At 50.0% G+C, this 25,847-nt stretch overlaps 1 protein-coding gene across 1 annotated transcript in view; it reads right to left on the bottom strand.

Annotated features, from left to right (window-relative positions):
• Positions 1 to 21,564: 21,564 nt before the first annotated feature.
• The window catches only part of LOC147663356 (uncharacterized), a 108,206-nt gene continuing 103,923 nt past the window's right edge, over positions 21,565 to 25,847 (bottom strand). The window contains 1 exon segment of the mRNA XM_086950502.1: positions 21,565 to 21,690. Coding sequence (XP_086806628.1) covers positions 21,565 to 21,690 — 126 coding nt within the window.

The raw sequence follows: 25,847 nt of genomic DNA, 5'->3' as shown, positions 1-25,847 counted from the left end.
AGACAGTAGCAACAGCAGGGGTTAACAACACAGGAGCAGTAGCGGGAGCAGGAGTATGTGGAAGCGGAGGAGCAGTAGGAATAGAAACAGTCAAAGGAGCAGGAACAGTCGGAAGAGCGGGTGCAGGTTGAGGAACTGGTGGAGGAATAATAGGTGGAAGAACAGGTACGGCAGGGACCACAGGAGCTGCGGTACCCTGTACGTACGGAGGTGGCGACTTCATAAGATAGGACATTAAAGGATCCTCAACTGTCTCTTCCTTTTTATCCGACTCCGTAGGCAAAGCAGGATAGCATTTATCTATGGACATACGTTGTAATCTCTCAAACACTTCCTTATCCTTATCCTCCTTATCACGCTGAAACTGCTCAGCTTTCTTCACTATAGTAGCAACATTATCTCGCTGACTACGTTTATTCTGTCTGATTTCTTTCTGTCGGGCTTCTTTGCGCCACAACCGAAAGGCATCAAACATGGCCGGCCTTGATTTACGTTCGAACAACTTTATTTCTAAATTATCTAAGATCGACGCCTCGAAGCTACCGTGAGGTGGCCAACGAAGATCGCCGTCTTTCTTTGTATATTTAATCCAATAATCGTTAAAAGCAATCGGGCCTAGCCCATGTTTGCTATATAAGTCATAAGTAGGAGTTCCAACCGGAGGTATCGGACATGAGTCCTCCAGCAGGGAATCCGCACCACAAGGTCTGAAACAACTGAACAAAGTACTACGACCAGGCATCTTGCACACTAGCCGAGTTTCACAAACTTCAAGGGTTACGGGATTTACCAAGTCCCAGCAAAGAACAAAACCCTCGGTTTTTGGCGGCTGCAGTCGTCAAACAATACAACAACAAAGTACGCTAGCAAAGTGTCACCGACAAAAACACTCACACAGCGTGTACAACAAAGACACTCGCTAAAGTGTCAACAACCAAGAACTCTGGGAGCGACCCACAAATACTTAACTCAAAGATCAATGGCGTCCTCAGGAAGGCCCGTCAATCGTCTCGCTATACCAAGGTCTACGCCAGGCGCCAAAACAGGTCTACAGTCAGGGCAGCAGTCCGTCGCAGCCGTCAGGAGGCGGGAATCTTCGCGGGAAAAGTCTTCGGGCCACTTATTTCGACAACAGGATCGATGAAGCGGAGTGCACCTTCCCTCGGAGATTTCACACGAAGTTCCTCACGATCGTCGGGCTTGGACCGGTACCACTGATGCAGCCCCACGTTGGGCGCCAACTGAAGGACTGGGTTCTTTTGGACCCAGCGGTGCCAGGGCACAACACCTGAAACCTTCGTGGGTAACCTGCTCCGGCGTACAAGTCACAGAGACACGGGACACTTCCTTCGGCGTCAAAGAGTCAAGGTTTATTTGCTGCAGGGAACACAGAAGTCACAGGAAGTACATCGAGTGTAGTTCGGGGAGACTGCTTCAAATTGGTTCTGTGGATCGCTCCTTTTATACAGTTTTTACCCATAGGCTAACATTATACACAAAAGTTTACAACCCGGTTCCCACATTTAGCTCCCAGAGGGGTCGCTTTGGTCACTTTGAAACACACAAGGTCCGGAACATAATTGCGGAAACATTTGGCGGTTCCCAACTGTAAAAACCCATCTTCCCACCATTAGCAAATTCCAATCAGCAGTAAAGTAGATCGAAATAGGAACGAAGACAGGTGCAGAGGAAGACGGAGACAGTGGGGAGATCGGAAAGGGTGTAAAAGGGGAGGTATCGAGAAACACGAGATACAGGCATCAAAGGGACGTGCCTAATGAGATGCACGGCTGAGACAATAAGCCCGTGCGGCAAGATGGGCCTCGAGCGGCGCCATCTGCCTTACAGCAGCAACCCCCTCGTCATAAAGACACTTTCAAAGAACATGTGTCTTCCGCCAATATCTTGGGAGTCCCAGGGTCGCGAAGCGGACAGCGTCCGTTCGCTGGCTACTTGAGGGCAAGAGACAAAATGGATGCCGTATCTAAGATGGAACCCGTGGGTACAGATGAAAAACCCACATAACAAACGAACGGTTTAAGTTAGCACAGCGAAACTGCGCACACTTACTAAACTCGTCATTTGCGGTTCATAGATACCAGACTCGACCATATTCGTGCGAGTCGAAAACACCACTTACAATTGTCACGGAACCTCAAGGCCCGCCAAGTTTGGCTAGCGACGCGCAGCAGGATATATCAATGGGGGACAAGTCTGGCAAGATGCTTCATCGACTTTGTCAGGGCAACTTTCACTCCCAGGCGCTTCCGGGTATTCTAGATGAAGTGGGAACACCAATTACTGACCCTACCGCTGTAGCAGAGAGCTTCGCTTTGTATATGCCCCCCGAGAATGTTTGCCAGCGTCCACCGTTGATACATTCTTAGCTGATCTACTGCCCTAAGCGGTGTCGGATGAGGTGCGTAACCAATTGGAGCTACCCCTGACTGACGAGGAGCTGGGCATGGTCCTGGGGGAGCTCAATTCCGGGAAGGCGAATGGGTTCCCGAGTGAATTCTTCAGTTGCTATAATACACAGCTGGCCCCCTATTATCGAGCGGTGGTAGAGGAGGCCCGGGAAAAGGGCCTGCTCCACCTGGAGGCTAAAATCTTGGCCAATGTGTTGGCCAATCGCCTCCTGCCTCACATCTTGACGCTTAAACACCCTGATCAGGCAGGGTTCATGCCCTAGAGGATGACCAGGCATAATATAAGGTGGGCACATGTGGCGTTATTAGCTGTTCGACAGACAGGGGAATCAGCGGCACTTCTTTTGGCCGACATGGACAGGGCATTTAATTCCCTAAGTTGGGTATATTCATTTGCATTACTGTGCAGAATTAACCTTGGCCCACATTTCCTTTCTTACCTAATGCTTCTATATACTGATCTGATGGCGACGGTATGGGTGGCAGGTGTGGTCTCTTCCACCTTCTCTATTCAGAGGGGCACACGGCAGGGATGCCCCCAGTCTCCATATTTATTCGCCCTAGCCATGGAGCCGTTGGCGGCATGGGAGCGCATTGATGCTCAGGTCTGGGGTTTCGAGTGGACTCCGGGTCTGTTCGACAGGATCGCACTATATGCAGATGATGTCCTGTTTTTCCTTACTGCTTTGGAAAAGGCGGGGCAGCGACTCCTGCAGGTCATGCAGATCTTTGGAGAGACGTCGGGATTATATATGAACCCCCACAAATCTACACTCTGGGTTCTGGGAGCTCGATCGAGGGTGGGCGACTGGGTGAGCACGATCCAGTAGGCTGTTGGGGGTCTGAAATACTTAGGGGTGTTCCTCTCGGACGTGCCAGCCATTTCCTGGGAGCGGAACCTGGCCCCGGCATGGGAGTTAGTCCGTGCTGATCCTAAGTCCTGGGCGCGTATACCCTTGACATTATACAGCAGATCAGCAATTTTCAAGATGGTGGCGCTTCCTCGGCTGCTTTACCAGCTACAGAATCACCCATACCCGATCCCGCCCAGATGTTTCCGGCTGGTGATTTCTGTGCTTGGGCAGTTTCTGTGGGAGGGTGGCAAAGTGTGTGTGGCTCTACGAACATGCTTTCTATCCACCTATTGTGGAGGACTTGCGTCCTCAGACATTATCTTGTATTACCAAGCCTCACACCTCCTTGTTCTCAATAAACAGAAGAGACCCGGCATAGGCACTGGAATGACGACTCATGGGGTCCAATACACTGCATACTATCTTGTACCGTCAGCCACGCGTGTGGTATTCCTGATCTGGAGACAGGCACTGCGCCGCATGGGTTGGTGGGATACCCTGACTAGGGAGACCCCCCTTTGGAACAATGGGTACCTGCCCGAGCTGGCGGCCTTGCATGGGACGATATTGGGATTTCAACTCTGGGGGATGTTATGAGGGGCATGACACTCAAGTAATTCCGGGACCTACAGAGGGAATTTCTTATGCCCCAGTCACAATTCTACTGATACCTCCAGTTTCGCCATGCTCTATCCCCTAGGCTTGGACTTTTGCATGGGGATAGAACAGCCTGTTTTTGTATCCAGGGGATGTCCACGTAAACATTGCGAAATATCGAAAAGATGGGCGGATTATCGGGTCTGTGGCAGGAGCCGCCAACTGTTGTTGAGGCTCATCCAATGGGATAATTTCTGATGTACGCAGGGATGTGGTGGTGCAGGGCGGGGGGGGATACGGGGAGGTGTGTGCTATTGTGCTAAGACTCTGTTGTTCTGTGTAAAGGCTATGGCCAGGACTATGCGGACTCTGTGCGGCTTCAGGGAAGGGAGAGGGAGGGTGGGGGGGGGACTTTGTTGCATTACTTTGTTTACTTTCATTATGTATCTTGATGTCGCTCACAAAAGTTTTGAGTAAGGCGGAGGTGGGTGGGAAGTGAGTTCCAGGTCTTGGCAGCCAGGAAGGAGAAGGATCTGCCCCCATGGTGGATTTTCGGATGCGCGTACAGGGGAGCGCAGCAACAGGTTTACTAACAGTTGCGTTTCTGAGAATAAAAGACCAGTACATCTTAGAGTCTGCCCTGGATGAGATACAACCTGCACTAGCGAGGAAACTGTGTATTCAGTTTAGACATGAGGTTCTCCCGCTGCGCGCTTTCTCTCCAAATGGGCATGTACACTCTCTCCAGGTTGTCCGGCCTGTAACAATGCAGTGGAGTCGGAGCTGCATGTATTCTTTTTCTGCCATGGCTAAAGAAAATCCAGAAGCCGTCGGCTGGTCCAAATATGTAGAAACCTCGGGACCAAACACTATGTAGAGGCTTTTAGATTGCTGAAATACAAAACTCTATCCCCAATTGTATTTGCGATGTCACGGTTCCTACTAGCTATGTGGTGTATGCGCAAGTCACTTCCGAAAATTAGTGCACAGGATTAAGCTGACAAGACTCTCTTTTTCTATTTTTAATCGGGCTCTCTCTATATTTCTTAAAGTAATTTTTATATGTGATTTTAAAGAGTGCTTTTTAATGTTTTATTATTCTGAGATGTATCAGATCTATTTCTGTGTATTAACTGTATATTTAATTTATAACGCACTACGTCCCCCCCCCCTGCCCCATACTGGCCAGACTCCTGAACTATAGAGACAGAGACCTAATTTTGCAAACGGCCAGGGTGGCACCTCCAATACGGCTTGAAAACTCAGAAGTCAGCTTCTTTCCGGACTTCACCCAAGTGGTACAAAGACAGCGTAGATCATTCTTGAGATCAAGAAGCGTCTGAGAGACAGAGGCCTAAAGTACGCCATGTTGTTCCCGGCGCAGCTTCGAGTGGAGGCCAGGGGACAGGCTAGGTTTTTGAAACTCAGGAGGACGCTGCTGATTGGCTGGACGGATGGAAGGATCCGGCAGAACAGGGTTCCCAACGTGATTAGGAGGGACAGAGGCTCTGCTGATCGACTTTGGGATCATTGGGTTCCGTCCCGGGTGTCTCCCAGTTGTACTCCATATGTGGAACGGGACAAACAGGAGAACAAATGTAACCGAATGGTACAGGGTATCCATTTCATAATCACCATGGGAGGGGGGGGGGAGAGATGAAAGAGAGTCTACCCCCGATTTTCTTCAGTTAGTCTTCGTTAAAGGGCGACAGGCACTCTGCAGAGTTGGTAACAGGGGCAGTTTGGAGCCCTGGGTGCCGGGGAGTAGGGAGTCGGGCAGTTGGGCGGGGTTCATGTTTAGTATTTGTTTTTAAGGAATCATCCAGGCACCGCAATCCAGCGACTTAAACACGTAGGTGATACGTGAATGTCAGGAATGGCGCAATGGGATAAAGGGTTCAGAATGATGAGCTGGAATGTTAACGGCTTAGGGGACAAACTAAAGAGAACGGTGGTGCTACAACACATCAGAGGACACGCCCCTGACATAGTACTCCTACAGGAGACACACTTGGTGGGTAATTCCTACAAGGCCCTCAACAGGTGGGGGTATAACCTGGCAGCACACGTGGGCTTCACCTCAGGATCGAGAGGCAGGGGCATACTATTGAGAAACTCCTTTCCCCTCACGATCAAATTGACATGAGTGGACATGGGGGGAGATACGCAGGCATCACGGGCCAATGGGAGGGGAAAGTGCTCATGTCGGTCTACTTACCGCCAGCCCTCCAGGAACTAGCATTCAAGGACCTAGGATCTATGTTGATAACGATCCCGGAGGGACTGTTGATAGTGGGAGGGGACCTGAACGCATTGGTAGATGGCACACAAGACAGACACCCGTTTAGAAGACTTCGCCCATCTAACAGCTGGTTGCCTAACTTTTTGGGGGCGCTGGGGCTACAGGACGCATGGCGCTCACTTCACCCAAGCACCACCCAGTACACTTTTCATTCAGCTGCCCACAACTCACAATCCAGATTGAACTACATGTTGGTCCCCCCTGACCAGATAAAATATGTCCAAGAGGTCAAACACAAGGTGAGAGGCATATCTGATCATTCCCTGTTGTGGATGCAACTAGTGGTGGGCCAACAGAGAGTGGGTAGAGTGGCACCCATCAACCCCTGGCAGCTCCGTAACCCAGTGGTTCATAAAGCGGTCCATGCCTCCATCAAGCACTACTTGAGAATGAGGGATCGGTAAGTTCATACCAGACACTGTGGGAGGCGTTTAAGACTCCCAAATAGCCGGGGTGAGGAAGGAAAGGGTCAAGGAGGTGGAAGCACTAGAGACGGAAATCTGCAGACTAGAGGAAGAACAGGCGGATCGACCTAACCCAGACACCGTACACACCTTTCAATTAAAACAGGATAGCTACAGGGCCCTGGTAACTGATCGGGCCAAAGATCTGGGGAGAGACACGTTGGGCAGAATCTACGATCAAGGAGACAAAGCCGGGAAACTACTTGCTTGGCTCGAGAAACAAAAACTGGCAAATAGACTGGTTTCAGAGCTAATAGATAAAGACGAACACATAATTACAGACCCCCAAGACATAGCAAACACATTTGCCCTACACTTCTAGGAGATATATGCTTCCCACAACCCATACTCAATGCCAGACTCTATTGCCCTTCTACGAGATGTAACACTTCCTAAACTCTCAGAGTCAGAGCTTGAGTATCTGGAGGGGGCCCTCACACCAGATGAGGTAGTGTTAGCAATCAGAGGTTTCAACTCAGGGAAAGCGTCGGAGCCCAACGGGCTACCGATAGAACTCTATAAACTTGGGTCAGATATTGTTGTTCCCCCACCTCTGCAATATGTTCAAGGAGTGTAGGGAAATAGGGGAACTGCCAAGGGACCAAAGACTAGCCACTCTGGTGATGATCCACAAAGAAGGTAAAAGCCGGACAGATTGCTCCTCCTATAGGCCGATCTCCCTATTAAACGCCGAACCAAAGATCCTAGCAAAACTCCTTCCTAATAGGTTAATTAAGGTCATCAATTACATCGTACACCCAGATCAATCGGGCTTCATGCCTCAGCGCAACACGGCGCTGAATTTGCGCAGTGTACACGGTGCAATGGGGCGGGCGACTACAATCCAAGAAGGGGCGGTCCTGGTCTCGCTGGACGCCTCTATGGCGTTCGACATGCTTGAATGGAAATACCTATTTGCAGTGCTAGAGAAAATGGGGTTTGGACCCCAATTCATCCAGTGGGTATGACTCCTTTACACAAAACCACTAGCCCAGATAGTGGTAAACAATAAAAAATCTGACGTGTTTGAACTAGGCAGAGGCACGAGGCAGGGTTGCCCGCTCTCCCCCTCCTGTTCGCCTTAGCCCTGGAGCCCCTGGCATCTTGGATACGGGGGGATCCGATGATCCGCGGATTCAGATGGGCATCATCCTGGGAGGACCGCATCTCACTCTATGCGGAGGACATACTGCTGGTCCTAACTTCCCCGAAGGTCTCGCTCACAGCAGTACTTGACATCTTTGCCACCTTTGGCAGATACTCAGGGTACACCATAAATTGGCTCAAGTCAGTTCTATATGCCCTCAAGGGACCCCTCACAGGCTTACCCAGGGGCTGCCCGATACAAATCAGCACTCAAAGCTTCAAATACCTTGGTCGCTCCCCTGTGATTGGTATCGTTGTGCTTTCATTGCCTGCATTCTGCCTCGCCTGCCGCTTTTTACTTTGCTGATTTCAAACGCGCCGCTTTTGCTCTGTTTAGATTTCATTATATTGTACCTGTGTAACTTTGTCAGTGTTAGCGCGTTAGCCCCCAGCGCTCCGCTGCCATTTTGTTTGTTGTTGTGCTGCTCTTTGTAAACCCGCCCCGCCTCCCAGCTGAGCCGCCCTCGCCCCTCCCCCTCCACTATCCATATATGACAGTTGCTCCCGCGCACAGCGTTCACGCGCAGCGTCCGCGCCCAACCCGCGCCGAAGGTGCGCCAAAGGTAAGCCCGTCTACGCCCGTCCGCGCCTGGACCGCGCCCAGCGCCAGACCCCCTGCCCCTCGCGCTGCCCAGCCCTCCCGCATCACCTACGATGCCGCCACCCTCCTAGCCCTCAACCCCGGTCGCGCCCCCAACTGCGTCCAAGCCGCTCCTGGACACACCCATGGACCTTTCTCCTGCTACTCCTGCAAATTCAGCGGCACCGACAACATCTCCGCTACGACCACACCACAGATTCCCGACCCCAACCACCTACAATGCATCCTTCTCAACACCCGCTCGGTGCACAGGCACGCCATTGACCTATGGAACCTACTAGACACCATCTCTCCAGACGTCGCCTTCCTAACGGAAACATGGATGAACGCTTCCTCCGCCCCAGACATCACCATTGCCATCCTTGAAGATTATAAGATCACACGCAAGGACCGTACCAGCCACACAGGAGGAGGCATCGCTATCGTCCATAAGAAATCAATCCACATCTCAACCAGCTCTGACACCAACCTCGCCAACTCCGAACACCTTCACTTCCAAATACACATCGACCCCAAGACCACACTCAGAGGCACCCTCCTCTACAGACCACCAGGACCCCGCGCAAAATTCAGTGAAGACATCACAGACTTCATCACTCCACACGCGCTCCCCTCCAAAGACTACATCCTTCTGGGAGACCTCAACTTTCACCTCGAAAAGATCAACGACCGCAACACCACCACCCTCTTGGACAACCTCGCCAACCTCGGACTTAAACAACTAGTCACTTCCCCCACCCACATCGCAGGTCACACACTCGACCCCATCTTCACCTCCAGCAATCATGTCTCCTTCAGCCACACTACGGATCTCCTCTGGACTGACCACAGCTGCGTTCACTTCACCTACAACAAGCCAAAACCCACTAACCACCTCCAACCAACTCTGCAAAGAAACTGGAACAAGATCACCACCGACCAGATCTCCGCATCGCTCCTTCTAAACACCCCAGCCCACTCTTCTAACCCAAACCAAGCCGCCGCCAACCTCTCCCTATGGCTATCCAACACCGCCGACACCTTAGCACCACTGAAAATACGTCAAAGCAAACCTGGCAGCAAGAAGGCCTCATGGTTCAACGATGATCTTAAGAAGTCCAAGAAACTCTGCCGCTCCCTTGAAAAGGCCTGGAAAAAATACCCAACCACTAGCACCAAGGACGCCTTCAAAAACGCCACCCGCACTCACCACCAACTAATCCGAAAGGCCAAGAAAACAGCATTCAAGATCGACTTGACAACAACGCCCACAACAGCAAGGAACTTTTCAACATCGTCAAGGAATTTTTCAACCCCTCAGCCAACTCCAACGACATCACCCCCTCTCAAGCCCTCTGCGACTCCCTAGCCTCATTCTTCCACAACAAGATTGCAGACATCCACAACAGCTTCGACAACCAACCCGGAGACCAACCCACCCAACCATTTGCTGAACACTCTCCCCCTGTGAACACCCTCAACGACTGGAACCCAATCTCTACTGAGGACACAATCCGCCTGATGAATTCCATCCACTCAGGTTCCCCCACAGACCCATGTCCTCATCACATCTTCAACAAAGCAGACTCCGTCATAGCACCGCACCTCCGAGACGTCATCAACTGCTCCTTCAACTCCGCCACCTTCCCGGAAAGCTGGAAACACGCTGAACTCACCGCCCTTCTGAAAAAACCCACAGCGGACCCCACCGAACTCAAAAATTACCGCCCCATTTCGCTCCTTCCATTCCCGGCCAAAGTCATCGAGAAAGCCGTCAACAACCAGCTCGCCGCTTTCCTCGAAGCCAACAAATCCCTCGACTCCTCACAGTCCGGCTTCCGAGCAAAACACAGCACTGAGACCGCCCTCATCGCAGCAACAGACGACATTCGAACTCTATTGGACAATGGAGACACAGTCGCCCTCATCCTCCTCGACCTCTCGGCAGCATTCGACACAGTTTGCCACAGCACCCTGTTACAACGCCTCAATAACATCGGAATACAAGGAAAAGCACTTGAATGGATCACCTCGTTCCTCACCGGAAGAACCCAGAGAGTCCGCCTCCCACCATTCAAGTCCGAGGCCACTGAAGTCATCTGTGGCGTACCTCAAGGATCCTCACTCAGCCCCACCCTCTTCAACGTTTACATGAGCCCCCTCGCGGCCATCGCCCGCCAACACAACCTCAACATCATCTCTTACGCGGATGACACTCAACTAATCCTTTCTCTCACCAATGACCCCAGCACCGCCAAAACTAACCTACACGAAGGAATGAAAGAAGTTGCCGAATGGATGAAAGAAAGCCGTCTGAAACTGAACTCAGACAAAACAGAAGTCCTCATCTTAGGTACATCCCCCTCTGCATGGGACGACTCTTGGTGGCCGGAAGCCCTTGGAAAAGCACCCATCCCGACAGACCACGCACGGAACCTAGGCGTCATCCTGGATTCTTCACTCTCAATGAACAGACAAGTCAGCGCCGTTTCCTCATCCTGCTTCAACATTCTTCGTATGCTCAGAAAAACATTTCGCTGGATCCCCACCGAAACAAGGAAAACAGTCACCCATGCTCTAGTCACGAGCCGACTGGACTACGGAAATACCCTCTACGCAGGTACGTCCGCTAAACTCCAGAAGAAACTCCAACGAATCCAAAACGCCTCAGCCAGGATCATATTAGACATCCCGCGCAACGAACACATCTCTGGTCACCTGAAAGACCTCCACTGGCTACCCGTCAATAAGAGAATCACCTTCCGACTGCTAACCCACGCACACAAATCACTCTACGACATCGGACCAGAATGCCTCAACTCACGACTATCCTTCTACACCACTCCTGCAAACTTCGCTCTTCCAGCCAAGCCCTCGCCACTGTACCTCGCATCAACAAGACCACCATGGGAGGCAGATCCTTCTCATACCTGGCTGCTAAAACATGGAACTCACTCCCCGCTTACCTTCGCCTCACCCAGAACCACCTAGCATTCAGAAAGCAACTTAAAACGTGGATATTTGACAAGTAATCCTCCTCCCATTTCTAAGCGCCTTGAGACCCTCTGGGTAGGTAGTGCGCTATATAAATTATCTGACTTGACTTGACTTGACACCAACCCTGCGGAAAGATTCACGAGGAATCTGCTCCCACCTCTGCTGCGACTTAAAAGAGACTCTGAGTGCTGGTTGCAACTCCCACTCTCACTGCAAGGTAGAGCCTCCCTGTTCAAAATGATGTCCCTGCCCTGATTCCTATATATCCTACAAAACTCGCTAGATTTGGTTCCCACCAGCTATTTTAAGGAGATCGAAACCCTACAACGGCGTCTGCTATGGAATGGGAAACCGCGCATCGCGCTATCCAAACTCAACCTCACCTGGTACGACGGAGGGATTGCTCTCCCTGATCTCATAAAGTACTATTGGGCTGCCCATCTGGTAGCTATCAACCATGGCACATATAGGCAAACTGGTGACCCGGACTATTCAATGGATCGCTGGATACTACCGGGAAGGAACTATAACCAGGCGTTTTATTCAAAGACCGGGGGGGCACCTTCTAACCGGGCCGACTATTAGTACTGGTGTGGAGAGAAGCCTCCAGGAGCATGGGATGGGACAATAAAGTAACCCTTGCAACACCACTGTGGGACTTCCAAAGACTGGGGAACCTATGGTCCACTAAAGGCTTTGACAAATGGGACCTCATAAGCATCTCGAAAGTAGGCGACCTATGGGTGAAAGGGGAGGTCAAGTCATTTTCCACGTTACAACGAGAGTATGAGCTTGCCACCGCAGAACATTTTAGGTACATGCAAGTCCGCCATGCCCTGTACTCATGTCTTCAGAGGGGAGATGCCCCTCCTGACACGGCACCCCTCGAAGATAGGCTCCTTGATGGATACTTACCGACAAAGGCAATCTCGCTCACATACAAAAAGCTTGTGAATCACACAGGAGACCCCTTAGTGAAATTGCGAGAAAAATGGGAAGGGGCGGCATAATTCTAAATGATGAGGACTGGGTGACGGCACTGTCTTCGCCACGAGAGGTAGCCATCGCAGCAAAGTTGAGGCTAGTACAACTTAAAATATTGCACCACATCGATATCACGGGACCTGGGCTGGTGCTCATGGGTAGGGCAGCTGATGGTAAATGCAGAAGGGGTTGTGGAGGCGAAGGTAGGTTGCTTCATATACTATGGGGCTGCCCGTACGTCAATACATGAGACTCTGAGAGAAGTGTTAAATCAGATACTCCCCCTGGAGATGTCTCCTGAACATGTGGGAACCGACAGATCTGAACAACAATCGTGTCACCTGGGTTACATTGGGGCTTATGATCTCTAAACGTAACATAGCCCAGAAGTTGGGGGCAGCGCGGACACCGGCTGTGATTGGAAAAAGGATATGGACTGGTGCATGTTTCGTGAGAAATATGTCTATATGCCCAGGGGATGTCCCAGGAAGTGGTCCAGAATCTGGGAGGGCTGGAATGAATATAGGGGGATATCTGTACCCCGCCGCTGGTGCCAGCTCAAGATGAACCGTTGTAGATATGACATGTATCACCAATAACTACATTGGGTATTTGTAAACGTCAGAACACCTTGATTCAGATAAGCAAGGCCATTGTACTATGTATACTGCCTAGTGGTTGATTCCTATGATTAATAAAAAGAATTCAAACAAAAAAACTGCACTACGTATGTGTTGTTATGTACCGTGCTTATTTATTGGGGTGCTGGATAACTTGCAATAGTAATATAGGACCCTGGGGCCTTGAGTTTAGGCCCTGGTGGATGCTTGTATGTATTATCATTTTTATGCACTTGCGTTTTTATGGTCTAATGACCACAATAAAGTATTTGAATGGAATTGAATATCAAGTTTCTACTAATTAACCAAATGTTTCACCAACGTTCTGTGTTTCTTGCCTGAAGATATATTGCTCATAATAAAATATTTGGCATTGGATTGAATTTTATATTGAGCCCCTCTTTGATTTGATGGTAAGAAGCCTCTTTAGTTTGTAGAATTTTCCTTGTCCGTTGCTTCACTCCTTCACCTGCAAGGTTCTTGAGGTATTCGATTATCCTTTTGTTATCTACTTCTTCCAGTGCATTAATGAAAACGTTTCAATGCAGGCAGTCCACAATGCGCCAATATTGTTTCTTGGCTGTATGAAATGGAAGCGGTGGTTTTAGGAATGCATATGCTGTTCAGTGTAACCTGGGACTGCCGGATAAACTAATAATAAGCATTGAGGTTGGAGGTCGACGGATATGGAACCAAGATGATGAAAATCACACAAGTACCAGTCAAAATGACAATGTATGGTTGTGGTTACCAAACAATTTAAATGGACACACACAAGAAAAGACTGACAAGCTTCCTTTTTTTTTGTTCAAAATATTTATTTTCACAGTAGTACAGTGAACACAGCTTGGTGCCTACAACCATTGGGGCCGGCAGCATTTTAAAGCATCTTCAAACTCGTCGTACACAGCCGTTTTGCTGACATCCCTGAGGCTCAGCGGAGGTTCAGCCCTCCTAACATTCGAGGATCTACATAACATGCAATGTAATAGTTTCTTTGAGTCACTTCCACTGTAACTAACTTATGATCTCAACAACCCCATAGTAACCTCCCTTACCCTGTCCTCCTGATATTTCAAATTTCCTACTGATGCTACCTGCCCACCTATCAATCTCCATACGTGCACTGTAAACTTCCTGTATATGTCAGTGTATAGTCCTCTGCCCTCACAGTTAACTGGGTCAATTTGGCCATTCCCCCCGCGATCACCCTGCCCCCCCCCCAATTTGTGTACTTTGTTTTTAAATAGCGTTCTGTAGGTCTGCGTCCCTGGATTGCAACCACCTTGCAAACAGCTCCCATATATCTACCGGTCTAGATCTTACTGGTGTTAGTTCCCAATAATTCGTCAGCTGATCTCTGCAGTACACGGCTGCATGTAGCCATCCCGCTATCGTGGGGGGACGGTGTTTCTTCCAGTGCATAGCCAACTACATTTTGCCAGCAACAGCAACACCGCAAGCTTTTTGGTGTTTCCGCTACAAAGCCCAACAATGCAATCAATGGGGTCAGGTGTAATTGTGTCTCAGTTATCTCTCCAATGTGCCTGCCAACCTCCTCCCAATAATTCGCAATCGGCACGCACATCCAGGCTAGATTGAGGAACGTAGCCTCCTGCACCCCACATCTCCAGCATCTCGTGGCAGCCTGTAAACTCATTCGGTGTAGCTGTATCGGTGTTCTGTATATCCAGTTTAAAAACTTGAAGTGTATAAGTCGCCAGCTGTAATTTGGTGATAAATGTTCTAGTTGCGAGCAACAAAATTGCCACTGTTTTTCGGTTATAGTGGTCTCTGTGTCAGCCTACCACTGCCCTTTAGATGTACTCGTAGTGATAGGGGACGAATTCTGGGTGGTACTATATATACGAGTTATCAATTTGTGAGGAGATGCATTAGATAGTACGTCTTCTAGTGCTGCCTGAGTGGGGGGCGCCTGCGGAAAGCTTTCATATGTGGCTCTACTTGCTGCCCTTAGTTGATAATAAAGCAGCATGTCTGATGCCGATGGTGTCTGAATATAGCCCCCCCCTTCGACAAGTCATGTGCCTTTGCTCTTAGTAAGGTGGCTCGGTCAGTTAGCGGCGCCAATAGTGGGTTGTCTCCCAGCGGCATTGATGGTGCGTACAGTTCGCTATAACCTGCCCTTTTAGCTATGTTTCTCCAGGCCCATCTCGTTACTTCTACTGTGTTAATTTCATCATGAGGCCTCTTGTATGGCTGGTATACCGCCGTGCCGTAGGCGCAACTCTGTCAAGTTCTATCGCTACATGTGGTTGGTATGGGGTAGGACGTTGCCAAAAATGGAGGTATTCTGCCTGTGCTCTATATGCATAAAGCTCAAATTCCGAGGACGCCAGACCCCCCTGAGCAAATGGCAATGTCAACAAGTTCCATGATACCCTGAGTAGTCTACCCGCCCAGATTAGCTCGATGTTATTGGTATGCAGCCTTTTAAAAAAGTGTACATTTAGCGGCATCGGAATGTTTACAAAGAGGTATAGGAGTTTGGGGAGTATTATCATTTTCGTTATAGCTATGCGGCCCGTTAATGACAGTAGGAGCCCCTTCCAACACCGGACTCTTCTTTCAATCCAGTCCATCACCTTCCCATAGTTAGCCAACCATATCCCCTGTATGGACCTACGCATCCATATGCCGAGATACCTTGTAGTGCCTTCCGCACATTGAATGGATAATTCCGTCTCACAGGGGGTAGTGCCGTCAGTGAGTGGTAACATTACCAACTTCTCCCAGTTTATCCGTATTCCCGTTAAGCCTCCAAATCGCACCAGTTCTCTCATAATTACATCAAGGTTTTCACTTGGGTTCACAAGATATATCGTCGTATCATCAGCGTACATAGAAATTAGTAAGCCCTGAGACGTAAACCCTATGCTTCGTTGGGTGTGATGTTGGCGGAGTCTGGCAGCCAGTGGCTCAGTGGCGATCGCAAATAATAGTGGCGAGAGTGGGCCCCCCTGACGTGTCCCTCTCGTGATATCAAACGAGCCAGACATTCACCCATTCACCTTTACGCCTGCCATCGGGTTGCAGTAAATTACATGTATCTGCTTTACAAACGCAGGGCTGAACCCTAACTGGGGCAACAGAGTGAAAAGATACTTCCACTCCAGTGAGTCGAACGCTTTGGTTGCGTCCAGAAAAGCAGCCACTGCCTTCACATGGGGGGCCAGGTAGTGCAATAAACCAAATATAGTTCGTAAGTTGTGCGCCATTGACCGGCCTGGGATAAAACCAGATTGATTTGGCAACGCTATTTGTGGCAGCATCGGCTGTAGTCTGTTTGCACGCAATTTGGCGTATATTTTGGAATCTATATTAATCAATGATAGTGGCCTGTAGAAATTCGGTCTAGTGGGGTCTTTGCCAGGTTTCAATATCGTAAATATTGTGGCTTCCCTAAGGGTGGATGGCAGCACACCTGTTTCCATTGCTTCCATATATACCCGCAATAGATGCGGGGCCAGTATCTCTGCGTATTCCTTATAAAAGGCTGCTGTCAATCAGACTGCCCCAGGGGATTTATCTGCTGGCATTCCACTTATCACCTGCCTCACATCTTCAACTGTTATCAGTAAATCCATATATTCCCGGGCTCCCCTATTAAACCATGCTATTGCCACTGTTTCAAGGTATTCTACAATGGTGGAGTGGGCGGGATTCATCTGCGAAGTGTACAGTTGTTTATAGAATGTGGTCATTACGTGCAATATGTCGCTGGGCATTCTTTACCTCACCACTCTCCGTCTGCAGCTCAGTGATATAGTTAACTCCTCTTGGGCCTCCTAGCAGACAAGCCAAGGTTTTGTCTGCCCTTTCTCCCTCACCATATCGTCTCACGTGTGTATATTTACACATGTACGCGGTTTCTCGTTCTGCCTCTGTCTGATATTCTGTTAGTTTGGTTCTCAAGTGAGCGAGGGCGCCGGGAGACGGGGCTTGTCGGATTGATCTCTCAGTTTCGCCTATGTCGCGTCTAGCCTATGCATTGTGTTGCGTATGTCCCTAAGTACACCTGTTTTAAGTGCCATACAGTTCCCTCTGATAACCACTTTAAACTCCTCCCGCAGGGTACCCCGGAGAATCTACTGTTCCCTCGTTCAGTGTGAAGTATTCGTGTATTTTCTCTCTTGGCTCCTCACGAAAAACCTGATCTAGGAGCGCTCTTGAAAGGGAAATGCCAGCTAAAGGGTTGGCGATATGGTGTTGGTATTTGCAGTGTTATCAGTGTGGGTGTATGATCAGACAGTTTGGGGGCAATGTACAGCATCCAGTAACCATGCGTGTATGTCTCTTGACGCAAGCCAGAAATCCAGTCTAGACCAGGCATTACGATGATACGTCATGCATGTGCCTTCCCCATCTGTCGGATGTAACCTTCTCCAGACGTCCACTAAACAGTGTTCTTCTATAAGTCACAACAGAACTTCAGTTGCTTTCAGGTGATGTTCCCGCAGTGCTCCCTGCCTGTCCACACCCAGTGACAGTACCAGGTTAAAGTAATCTCCCCATAGGATCGCCTTGTCGCCTAAAATCCTTATCTTTTGTCCCAGCTCGTTAAAGAAAAGGGGATCGCCTGTGTTTGGCCCATAGGTATTTATCATCACTACTGGGGTGTTATACAGTGTGCCTTGTAATAATATATACCTCCCTTCTCTGTCAATATATTTGTGATGTGTCCACCACTGTAGCCCTCTGCGAATCAGTATCACTACCCCCCTTGAATAATTTGAATACCCAGCTTCCACCACCTCCCCCATCTTGTGTGTTTAAGTGCAGTAACTGCTGTAGTCGTCAGATGGGTCTCTTGCAGCAGGCATATGTCTTTTTCGTGACTTACTAAATATGAGTGGATCAGCCTGACCTTTCTACAGTCTTTCAGACCCCGCACATTCCAGGAGAGGCATTTTAACACCGACATATGAAACCCGTAATTTCAATATCTAAGCAACAGGGGGCATGCATCATACATTTGTGTTCCATTAGCAGTGACAGTTGTCTATGCAGGAGGAAATTGTCGAACGTTACCCCCGTACTCCCCCCCCAACCCACACCAACCCCCCCCAAACAGGTTGTGTAGTACCCTCCCCCTTTCCCCAAAACTGGAAACAAATGGTCCACAGTAGTGAACACACGGGAATCATCCCAGTGGGGTGCATGAGTGTGCCGGCAATACTCCCCTGTATTCATGACAGGGTTGCTGGTGTAGCACATGCATCCACGGTCCTAATATGTACACTATTGTATACAATGATTATCGACCATCAGGGAACCTATATTGTACAATAGTGTCCCAGCCATTCTGCCGATCTTCCAATTCTACCTTTGTTATCAACACCCCGCCACTGCATAACCTTTGCCCCAGAGTTCAGGACTCAATACTTATCTACGTGATCTGCTCCAGTTGTCCGCTCTCAGTCGTTATCGCTCATACAGTCTGCAGGCAGCTAGTCCCTTCCTGTTGCTTGTGGTCTTTTGCCATTTGCTTAGCATACTGTAGCGCTGCTTTTGCGTCTGTAAAAAAGGAGGGTTTCCCTTTCCAAATACTAATTCCCCCATGGACCTCCCATCTGGACCCGTCAACCCAGATTTACCTTTGCTTAATGCTTTCCTTCCCATCTCAACCGAGAAGCTGTTGGATACTCTCAACCGGGTGAAGAGCGGCTCACCAGACGATCCAGTCCCCATGAGCAAACTCAAATTAGTAGTACCCATTATAGCCCCCCACCTCTCGACGCTGATAAATGCCTCGCTCACCAGCGGCATAGTTCCCATCAGCTGGAAAAACGCGGTAGTCCGCGCACTCATAAAAAAACCGCATCTGGACCCCCTGGACCCCTCAAACTTCAGACCCATTTCCCTTCTTCCGGGCATTAATAAAGTGGCGGAGAGAATCGTCAATGAACAACTCTCAACATTCCTGGAATCTAACGGTCTTCTCCGTCGCTCACAGACAGGATTTAGACCTGGACAAGGTACTGACACCGCCCTTCTGGCAGTGATAGAGGAGGCAAGGTCTATTCTAGACGCAGGAGGATCAGTGGCAGTGATCCTCCTCGACCTGAGCGCTGCCTTCGACACGGTGGACCACACCATTCTCTTACACCGTCTCCAAAAAACGGGCATCTCAGACCTAGCTTTGGCTTGGTTAAAATCATACTTGGAAAATAGGACTTTCAAAGTAGCCGACACCCATGGCCAATCCAAATCCCTCCCCTTGAACTGTGGAGTTCCTCAGGGCTCCTCCCTGAGCCCCACACTTTTTAATGTATACATGGCCCCCCTGGATGACGTCGTCACTCCATTCGGCATCAATGCGGTCATGTATGCGGACGACACACAACTAGTCGTCTCCATCAACCAAGCAGACCAATCAATGGACAAACTAGTTTCTTGTCTAAACAACATCTCCATCTGGATGGGCGACTCCAGGCTTAAACTCAATGGAGAGAAATCCGAAGTCATGCTTTTGGGCAACCCAAACAAACTACCCTCAACCCTCGCCTGGCCAGCCAGAATGGGCACCCCTCCCACGCCAAAACAAGAAATAAAAAGTCTTGGCTTTTGGCTGGACCAGGAGCTCAACCTCAGAACCCAAGCAAGAAAGACGGCCGGAACCTGCTTCGGGCTCATACGAACAACCCGCAAGATCCTCCCGCTCATTCCCCCCCAGTCTAGAAAAATTCTGTTGCAGGGTCTGATTTTGTCAAGACTGGACTACGGAAATGCCCTATATCTAGGTGCACCCATAGCGACCATAAAGAAACTGCAGCACACTCAAAATGCTGCAGCAAGACTACTTACGGGAACAAAATCAAGATGCTCAGCCAGACCCTCCCTCAAGGCCCTTCACTGGCTGCCCATCCAAGAACGTATCTCCTTCAAAGCCTTGTGCATCTCCCACAAGATCTTACAAGGCAAGGGCCCACCAATCCTGAGACCCCTGGTTAAGCGCCATAAATCCTCCAGAGAACTGAGATCAGACACCCTGTTTTTAGCAGACATTCCCAGAATAAGAAAGGCTTGCGCCGGCGGTCGCAGCTTCTCTTACAACGCCGCTAAACTCTGGAACAGTCTTCCCCTTAACATACGAAAAGAAAACAATCTCCTCGCATTTCGCAGACTGCTAAAAACCTGGTTGTTCCCCAAATAATTCCACCTACTAGAGGTATGTCAAGCTTTATGTTAGCGCTGGGACGCCCAATGGGTAGCTACGCGCTTTAGAAATCCCAAAATCAAATCAAATCGGTCCCTGGACTCTCAGTTCTGCAGGGTAAATTAAAGAGTATTAGTACCAATTTGTTGGAAGATCTTCCTGGCCGGTACAAATTCCCTCCGTGCCGCCTGAACCTGCAATGTGAAGTCTGGGTATAGCGGGATGTTGTTGCCTTGGTATTGTATTTCTCCTCTATCCCTTGCCTTTCGCAAAATAGTGTCTCGCAACCTGTAGTTTAACACGCGCGCCACGATGGGCCGTGCCGGCGCTCCTGGTCTTGGTGGTGGTCCCAGTGTGCGATGTGCACGTTCTATAAGAAACATAGGAGATAGATCTTGTCCAAATAAGTCCTTCATCATCAACTCTATATATTGCTCCATAATTTGAATGTCCGTAGATTCCACAATCCCTGTAATTCGTACGTTGTTGTGCCTAGACCTGGCTTCCAAATCCTCATTCTTCTGTTGTATCGCATACAAGACTCCGTCCATACTTCCAATCTTCTTGTCCATTTCCGTTTGGCCCTCTTCCATTTCAGTGACCCTTGTATCTAACACGCTCACACGGCTCTTCTGCTTGTCCATCCTTTGTGTGATCCTGTCCATCCTGTCCGCCAATGAGTCCATCTTAGTGTCAAGGCCCTGTAGGTTGGATTTGAGATCCCGAAACATTTCACGGATGTCTTCGTCCGGAGGTTGCTGCGACGCGGTGTCCCCCGTTTGGTCTTGATGGCTAATATCTGTATCCATTCCCTTAGCTTTTCTTTTAGCAAATAAAATCTTTGGTTGTCTAGTGTCCGGCTGTCCCATCTTGCTGTTTCAGCTCTGTGATGTATCTACGTCACCAAAAAACTAGCTTCTACATAATGATCCAGTCGAAGCACTCTTCTATGTGCACTGACCCGGATCTGCAGCAGGACACAGCTCACTCCATGTCACGACTCCCAAGGGCCGTATCTTGTCATATGCCTCTAATGGATGTTTCCGCTGCCTCCGTAGGCTGCCCACTTGTCACTTCTGCGAAGTCCAATGTGGAAGCTCTGCATCTGTATATTTATTTCCAGTGTACTTCTGTACGCCGCGAGGTGTTGTAGCCTGGACAGTTGTCGCGTCCTAGAGTGCTTCTCCAGGTGAGCAGCCCGCAATCCGGCTCTCTACCACTATGCTGCTTTCTCTACACAGTGTTCTGCACTGCCGCCTCCGCCTCCCTGTCACAACCGCAGGACGAGTGCGTAACTGTCCTCTCTGGCCCCTTCTCAATGCCTCAAAGTTACAGGAATGGCTCACGCACTCCATCACCTTCCGCTGGAGTCACCCACTTCTCTCTGTGCGGAGGCTTCCTAGTCCTGCCTTCAAAACTCCGTGCCTCCCAGGTTGCAAATCGCCCTCCAGTGCTCCCCGCTGTACTCCTCCTCAACCACCGAGTTTGGTCCAAAGGTGCTGCCACCAATAGCCAATATTCTACCCCCGGTGGCCATCTATCATTCAAAACACTTATGGGGGTATCACCAACATCAAATGTTCTATCTCCGGTGACCTTCTGTTGTACCAAATGCTCAGGAGGGTGTTTCCCACAGCCAATATTTTACCCCCGGTCTCCTTCTGCCGTCCCAAACACTCAGGTGGGGGTGTTCAGTGTCCTGACTGCCGGTAGGGGGCGCTGCACACCGCCAGTGCCCAAAATAACTCAAAATGGCGGCCCCCACTCCTCCACTGTCTCCCGGAGCACTTCCCCCTCTCACGCCTATCCCGGCAGCTCACCTCTACTCAGCCGGGGCCGCCTAGGCGCCTTCGATCACAATCTTGCGGCTCCAGCGGCGGTCTCTCCAGTCAGCACTGCCTCCGATATGCCTTCAATTAGCGGGTCTCACTAGGAGCCGATCCAGTCTCCTGGTCTCCGGCGTCTCCCTCCAGCAGCGCCACCAGCCCCCACCTTCCAATGCTCTGATGCGCCCTCTCACAGATGCGCCGTCTCGTCACCACACGGGCGGCATAGGAATCCAGTCCCCGGCCTCAAGCAAGCACAGCGTATCCATGCCCCACAGCGATGCGCAAGTCAGGCAGTCTTCGTTCGCCCGTTTCTCCCGGCAGTCGGGTCACCAATTACTACTGGGCAGGTCCCGAGACTGTTCACAGCTGGTGGACCTCATTTGCATTTGCATGTGTTCTTACGGATGGCGGAGCCGCTCTACAATGCGGCCATTCCGCTGCTCGGCCAAGCCACGCCCCCCCCAAGCTTCCTTTTTAGCAACAGCTCCACTATCGTCTCGTGGAACATAACCAGTTTAAAATTTGATAAAATATCTTGGTTGCTAGGTTTCCAACCTTCAATAGTATGCCTACAGGAAACTTGGTTAGTCGATAATTTTGACCAGAAAAAAACGACTTCGTCTTCAGACGAGGACATGCAAAGGGAGGCCTTGCTATCCTGTTATCAGAAGAATTAAGCTGGGACCAAGAAATAATTCCCCTAACTAGCCCTAATGTACAATGACTTAACCTAAAGCACTTAGATACAAATGCTCGTACTAAGTCATATGGCTGAGATACCCGCCACCCCCTCTCAACACAATCCCCAAATGAGGGAAACCGGAAACAGTTCTTGAAGTTTTTGGAAGTGGGAGGGAGTGACCCTCCCGGCCGTATTTATTAAAACAAAAAATTAAAACATTTAAACATTAATGTACAATTTCATACCACACTGCGATGTTTGGCTAACCTTAACAGATTCTCTAATACAGAGGTTCTCCTAGCCGATCTAACATCCTACAAAACATTTACTTGAAATATTGAAATTGTACATCCTAACGTTTAAGGGCCAACGGCAAGGTCGTAACCGGTGTCAAGATCCCTAACCAGACATACCCCGCCCACTTGGGAGGGGCGACAGCACTGAGGCGTACGCACGTGCAACTACTACAATTTCCCTTGTCTTGACGGGGGCACTTATCAACTCGACGCCATTTAAAGGTCGTTCGAAGACTCGTGTGAGGTATCTAGAAGGTATCGTAGACCTCCCCCCAACCCCACACAACTTACCGCATCTGCCGTCGCAGATGGCCCTGGCCCCGGGAAATTCCCCTTTAGGGGGCTGTAACCCCTCCTACATAGGAAGGGGCCTTGACCGCCTTTCCTCTTCTTCCGGCGACCCATCCTTAGAAGGGACCGCCTCCCCGTTGAGGGGCCAAAGGCCACCTCCCCCGAGCCTTCCCATCCGTGTTGGGTGACGCCCACTCATAGGGATCTTCCAATTAGTGCTCACCGATCATGACCTTACCGCCTACCGACTGAAATAAATACGACAAGTGCTAACTAAACGAAACTACATTGGCCACTATGACCGAAAAACCTGTGTCTAAATGGACTTTAAATCCGACATTCTTTAATCATCAACTTGTAACATTACACCAATCTTTATTACACATCAAATATCAACATAACACCAAAACAACCTGAAAACGAAATAGATTAACTGATCAACTTTCTTAAAACAACTAGCTGTCCTCAGGGGCTGGTGGGTGGGTCAAAATTGGCTCTTCGTTCCGTCTCGAGCTCACGTGCAGCGGGGAGGTGCAGCTTCAGAGCACAGGAACAAGAGGATGTCTTCTGGTCTTGCGTCTCTTTTTATCCATCTTCAGGGCGGGCGTAAACCCGCCCCTGCCTGCCCCGAGGGCGTGGCCGGCGGCGTCCGTGTCTAGGCCAGCCCACTCAAGGGCGGGAAAAAAGCGCGCCCCGGCTACGCCGCTTCGGGCATACCAGCCGAGACGCGCCTCCCGCCCAAAATGGCTTCCCGGGGGGATCGAGGCACTCTGCCATACGTTCGGGGGGACCGAGTGGTCGCCCCTTTCCATATGGCTGAGATACCCGCCACCCCCTCTCAACACAATCCCCAAATGAGGGAAACCGGAAACAGTTCTTGAAGTTTTTGGAAGTGGGAGGGAGTGACCCTCCCGGCCGTATTTATTAAAACAAAAAATTAAAACATTTAAACATTAATGTACAATTTCATACCACACTGCGATGTTTGGCTAACCTTAACAGATTCTCTAATACAGAGGTTCTCCTAGCCGATCTAACATCCTACAAAACATTTACTTGAAATATTGAAATTGTACATCCTAACGTTTAAGGGCCAACGGCAAGGTCGTAACCGGTGTCAAGATCCCTAACCAGACATACCCCGCCCACTTGGGAGGGGCGACAGCACTGAGGCGTACTCACGTGCAACTACTACAATTTCCCTTGTCTTGACGGGGGCACTTATCAACTCGACGCCATTTAAAGGTCGTTCGAAGACTCGTGTGAGGTATCTAGAAGGTATCGTAGACCTCCCCCCAACCCCACACAACTTACCGCATCTGCCGTCGCAGATGGCCCTGGCCCCGGGAAATTCCCCTGGAGGGGGCTGTAACCCCTCCTACACAGGAAGGGGCCTTGACCGCCTTTCCTCTTCTTCCGGCGACCCATCCTTAGAAGGGACCGCCTCCCCGTTGAGGCCCCAAAGGCCACCTCCCCCGAGCGTTCCCATCCGTGTTGGGTGACGCCCACTCATAGGGATCTTCCAATTAGTGCTCACCGATCATGACCTTACCGCCACAGGCCGGATAGTTGACCGGCTATCCGGACCCCCCAAAAAACTCCTACCTAAAGGTCATGTTTCAAAGATTTCAACCATGCTAAGAGGTCCCCTAAGAACAACTCATTCCCCACCCAAGACAAATGCACACCATCCCCCGAATACATCCTGTCATCATTAATACAGCTATGAGAAATAGAATGCAATGTCCTGGAACGGAACAACCTATTCACTTTATTATTAAGTTTTCTAACAGAGTGATTCAAAGCAGGTATAGAGATAGCCCCCCGCCACACCTTTCGTGGAATCAAATGGGACCATGCAATTGTGCACCCCGGAACTCTCCTCGCCAACCAACTTACAGTGGAAAGCATTGCCTCCAGGAGTAGTCGTCTACCGATGGTGACCAAATCATTGCCCCCAACATGCACTATTACTATAGACGGCGGTGACCTTGTCCGCCCTAACAAACCCTCAAAGAATGCTTGAAACTGGTCAATACAGAGACCGCCCCTTCCGTAGAAGGACATCCTGTACCCGTATTCCCCAGCTACGTGAATCATGTCACCTGCTTTGAATACGTCCGCGGCACGCCTCACGTATGAGTGGCCCACGACCCACACCTCCTTTTTCACAGCCGGTGATGTCTGACCGCTGGCCCGGTGTAGGGTCGACTGCATAGTCCGCCCCGCCTCGTAGGCTTGCGTAACTGAAACCAAACAAAAAACAAGAAGCGTGAGTACAAAGTACTTAATTACAGCTTCACAACATGTGCAACCGCACATATCTTTTATAACAATTGGAGGACCAACGCCCCATTCGTTTCACTTGCTCAACATCAAGACCCCTAGCTGTAGCTTCCGTAGCAGCCCCTATCCGAAAGGAATGGGTCCCAAATTCGCCCGGGTTCAAGCCCGCAGCGGCAACTGACATCGCAAGCACCCGCTGAAACTGAAATTTCGTCAGTGGGGTGGCGTCTGCGTGTCTTAACAACGTCCCCCCCCATGATGCCACCCTTCGTGCTAGGTAATCCTCTAAACACTTTACCGGACATATGGA

This window comes from Lissotriton vulgaris, unplaced genomic scaffold, assembly GCF_964263255.1.
Source record: "Lissotriton vulgaris unplaced genomic scaffold, aLisVul1.2 SCAFFOLD_300, whole genome shotgun sequence".
Classification (NCBI taxonomy): Eukaryota; Metazoa; Chordata; class Amphibia; order Caudata; family Salamandridae; genus Lissotriton; species Lissotriton vulgaris.
Note: the sequence above shows the minus strand (reverse complement) of the source record. Positions and strands in the feature narration are given on the sequence as shown.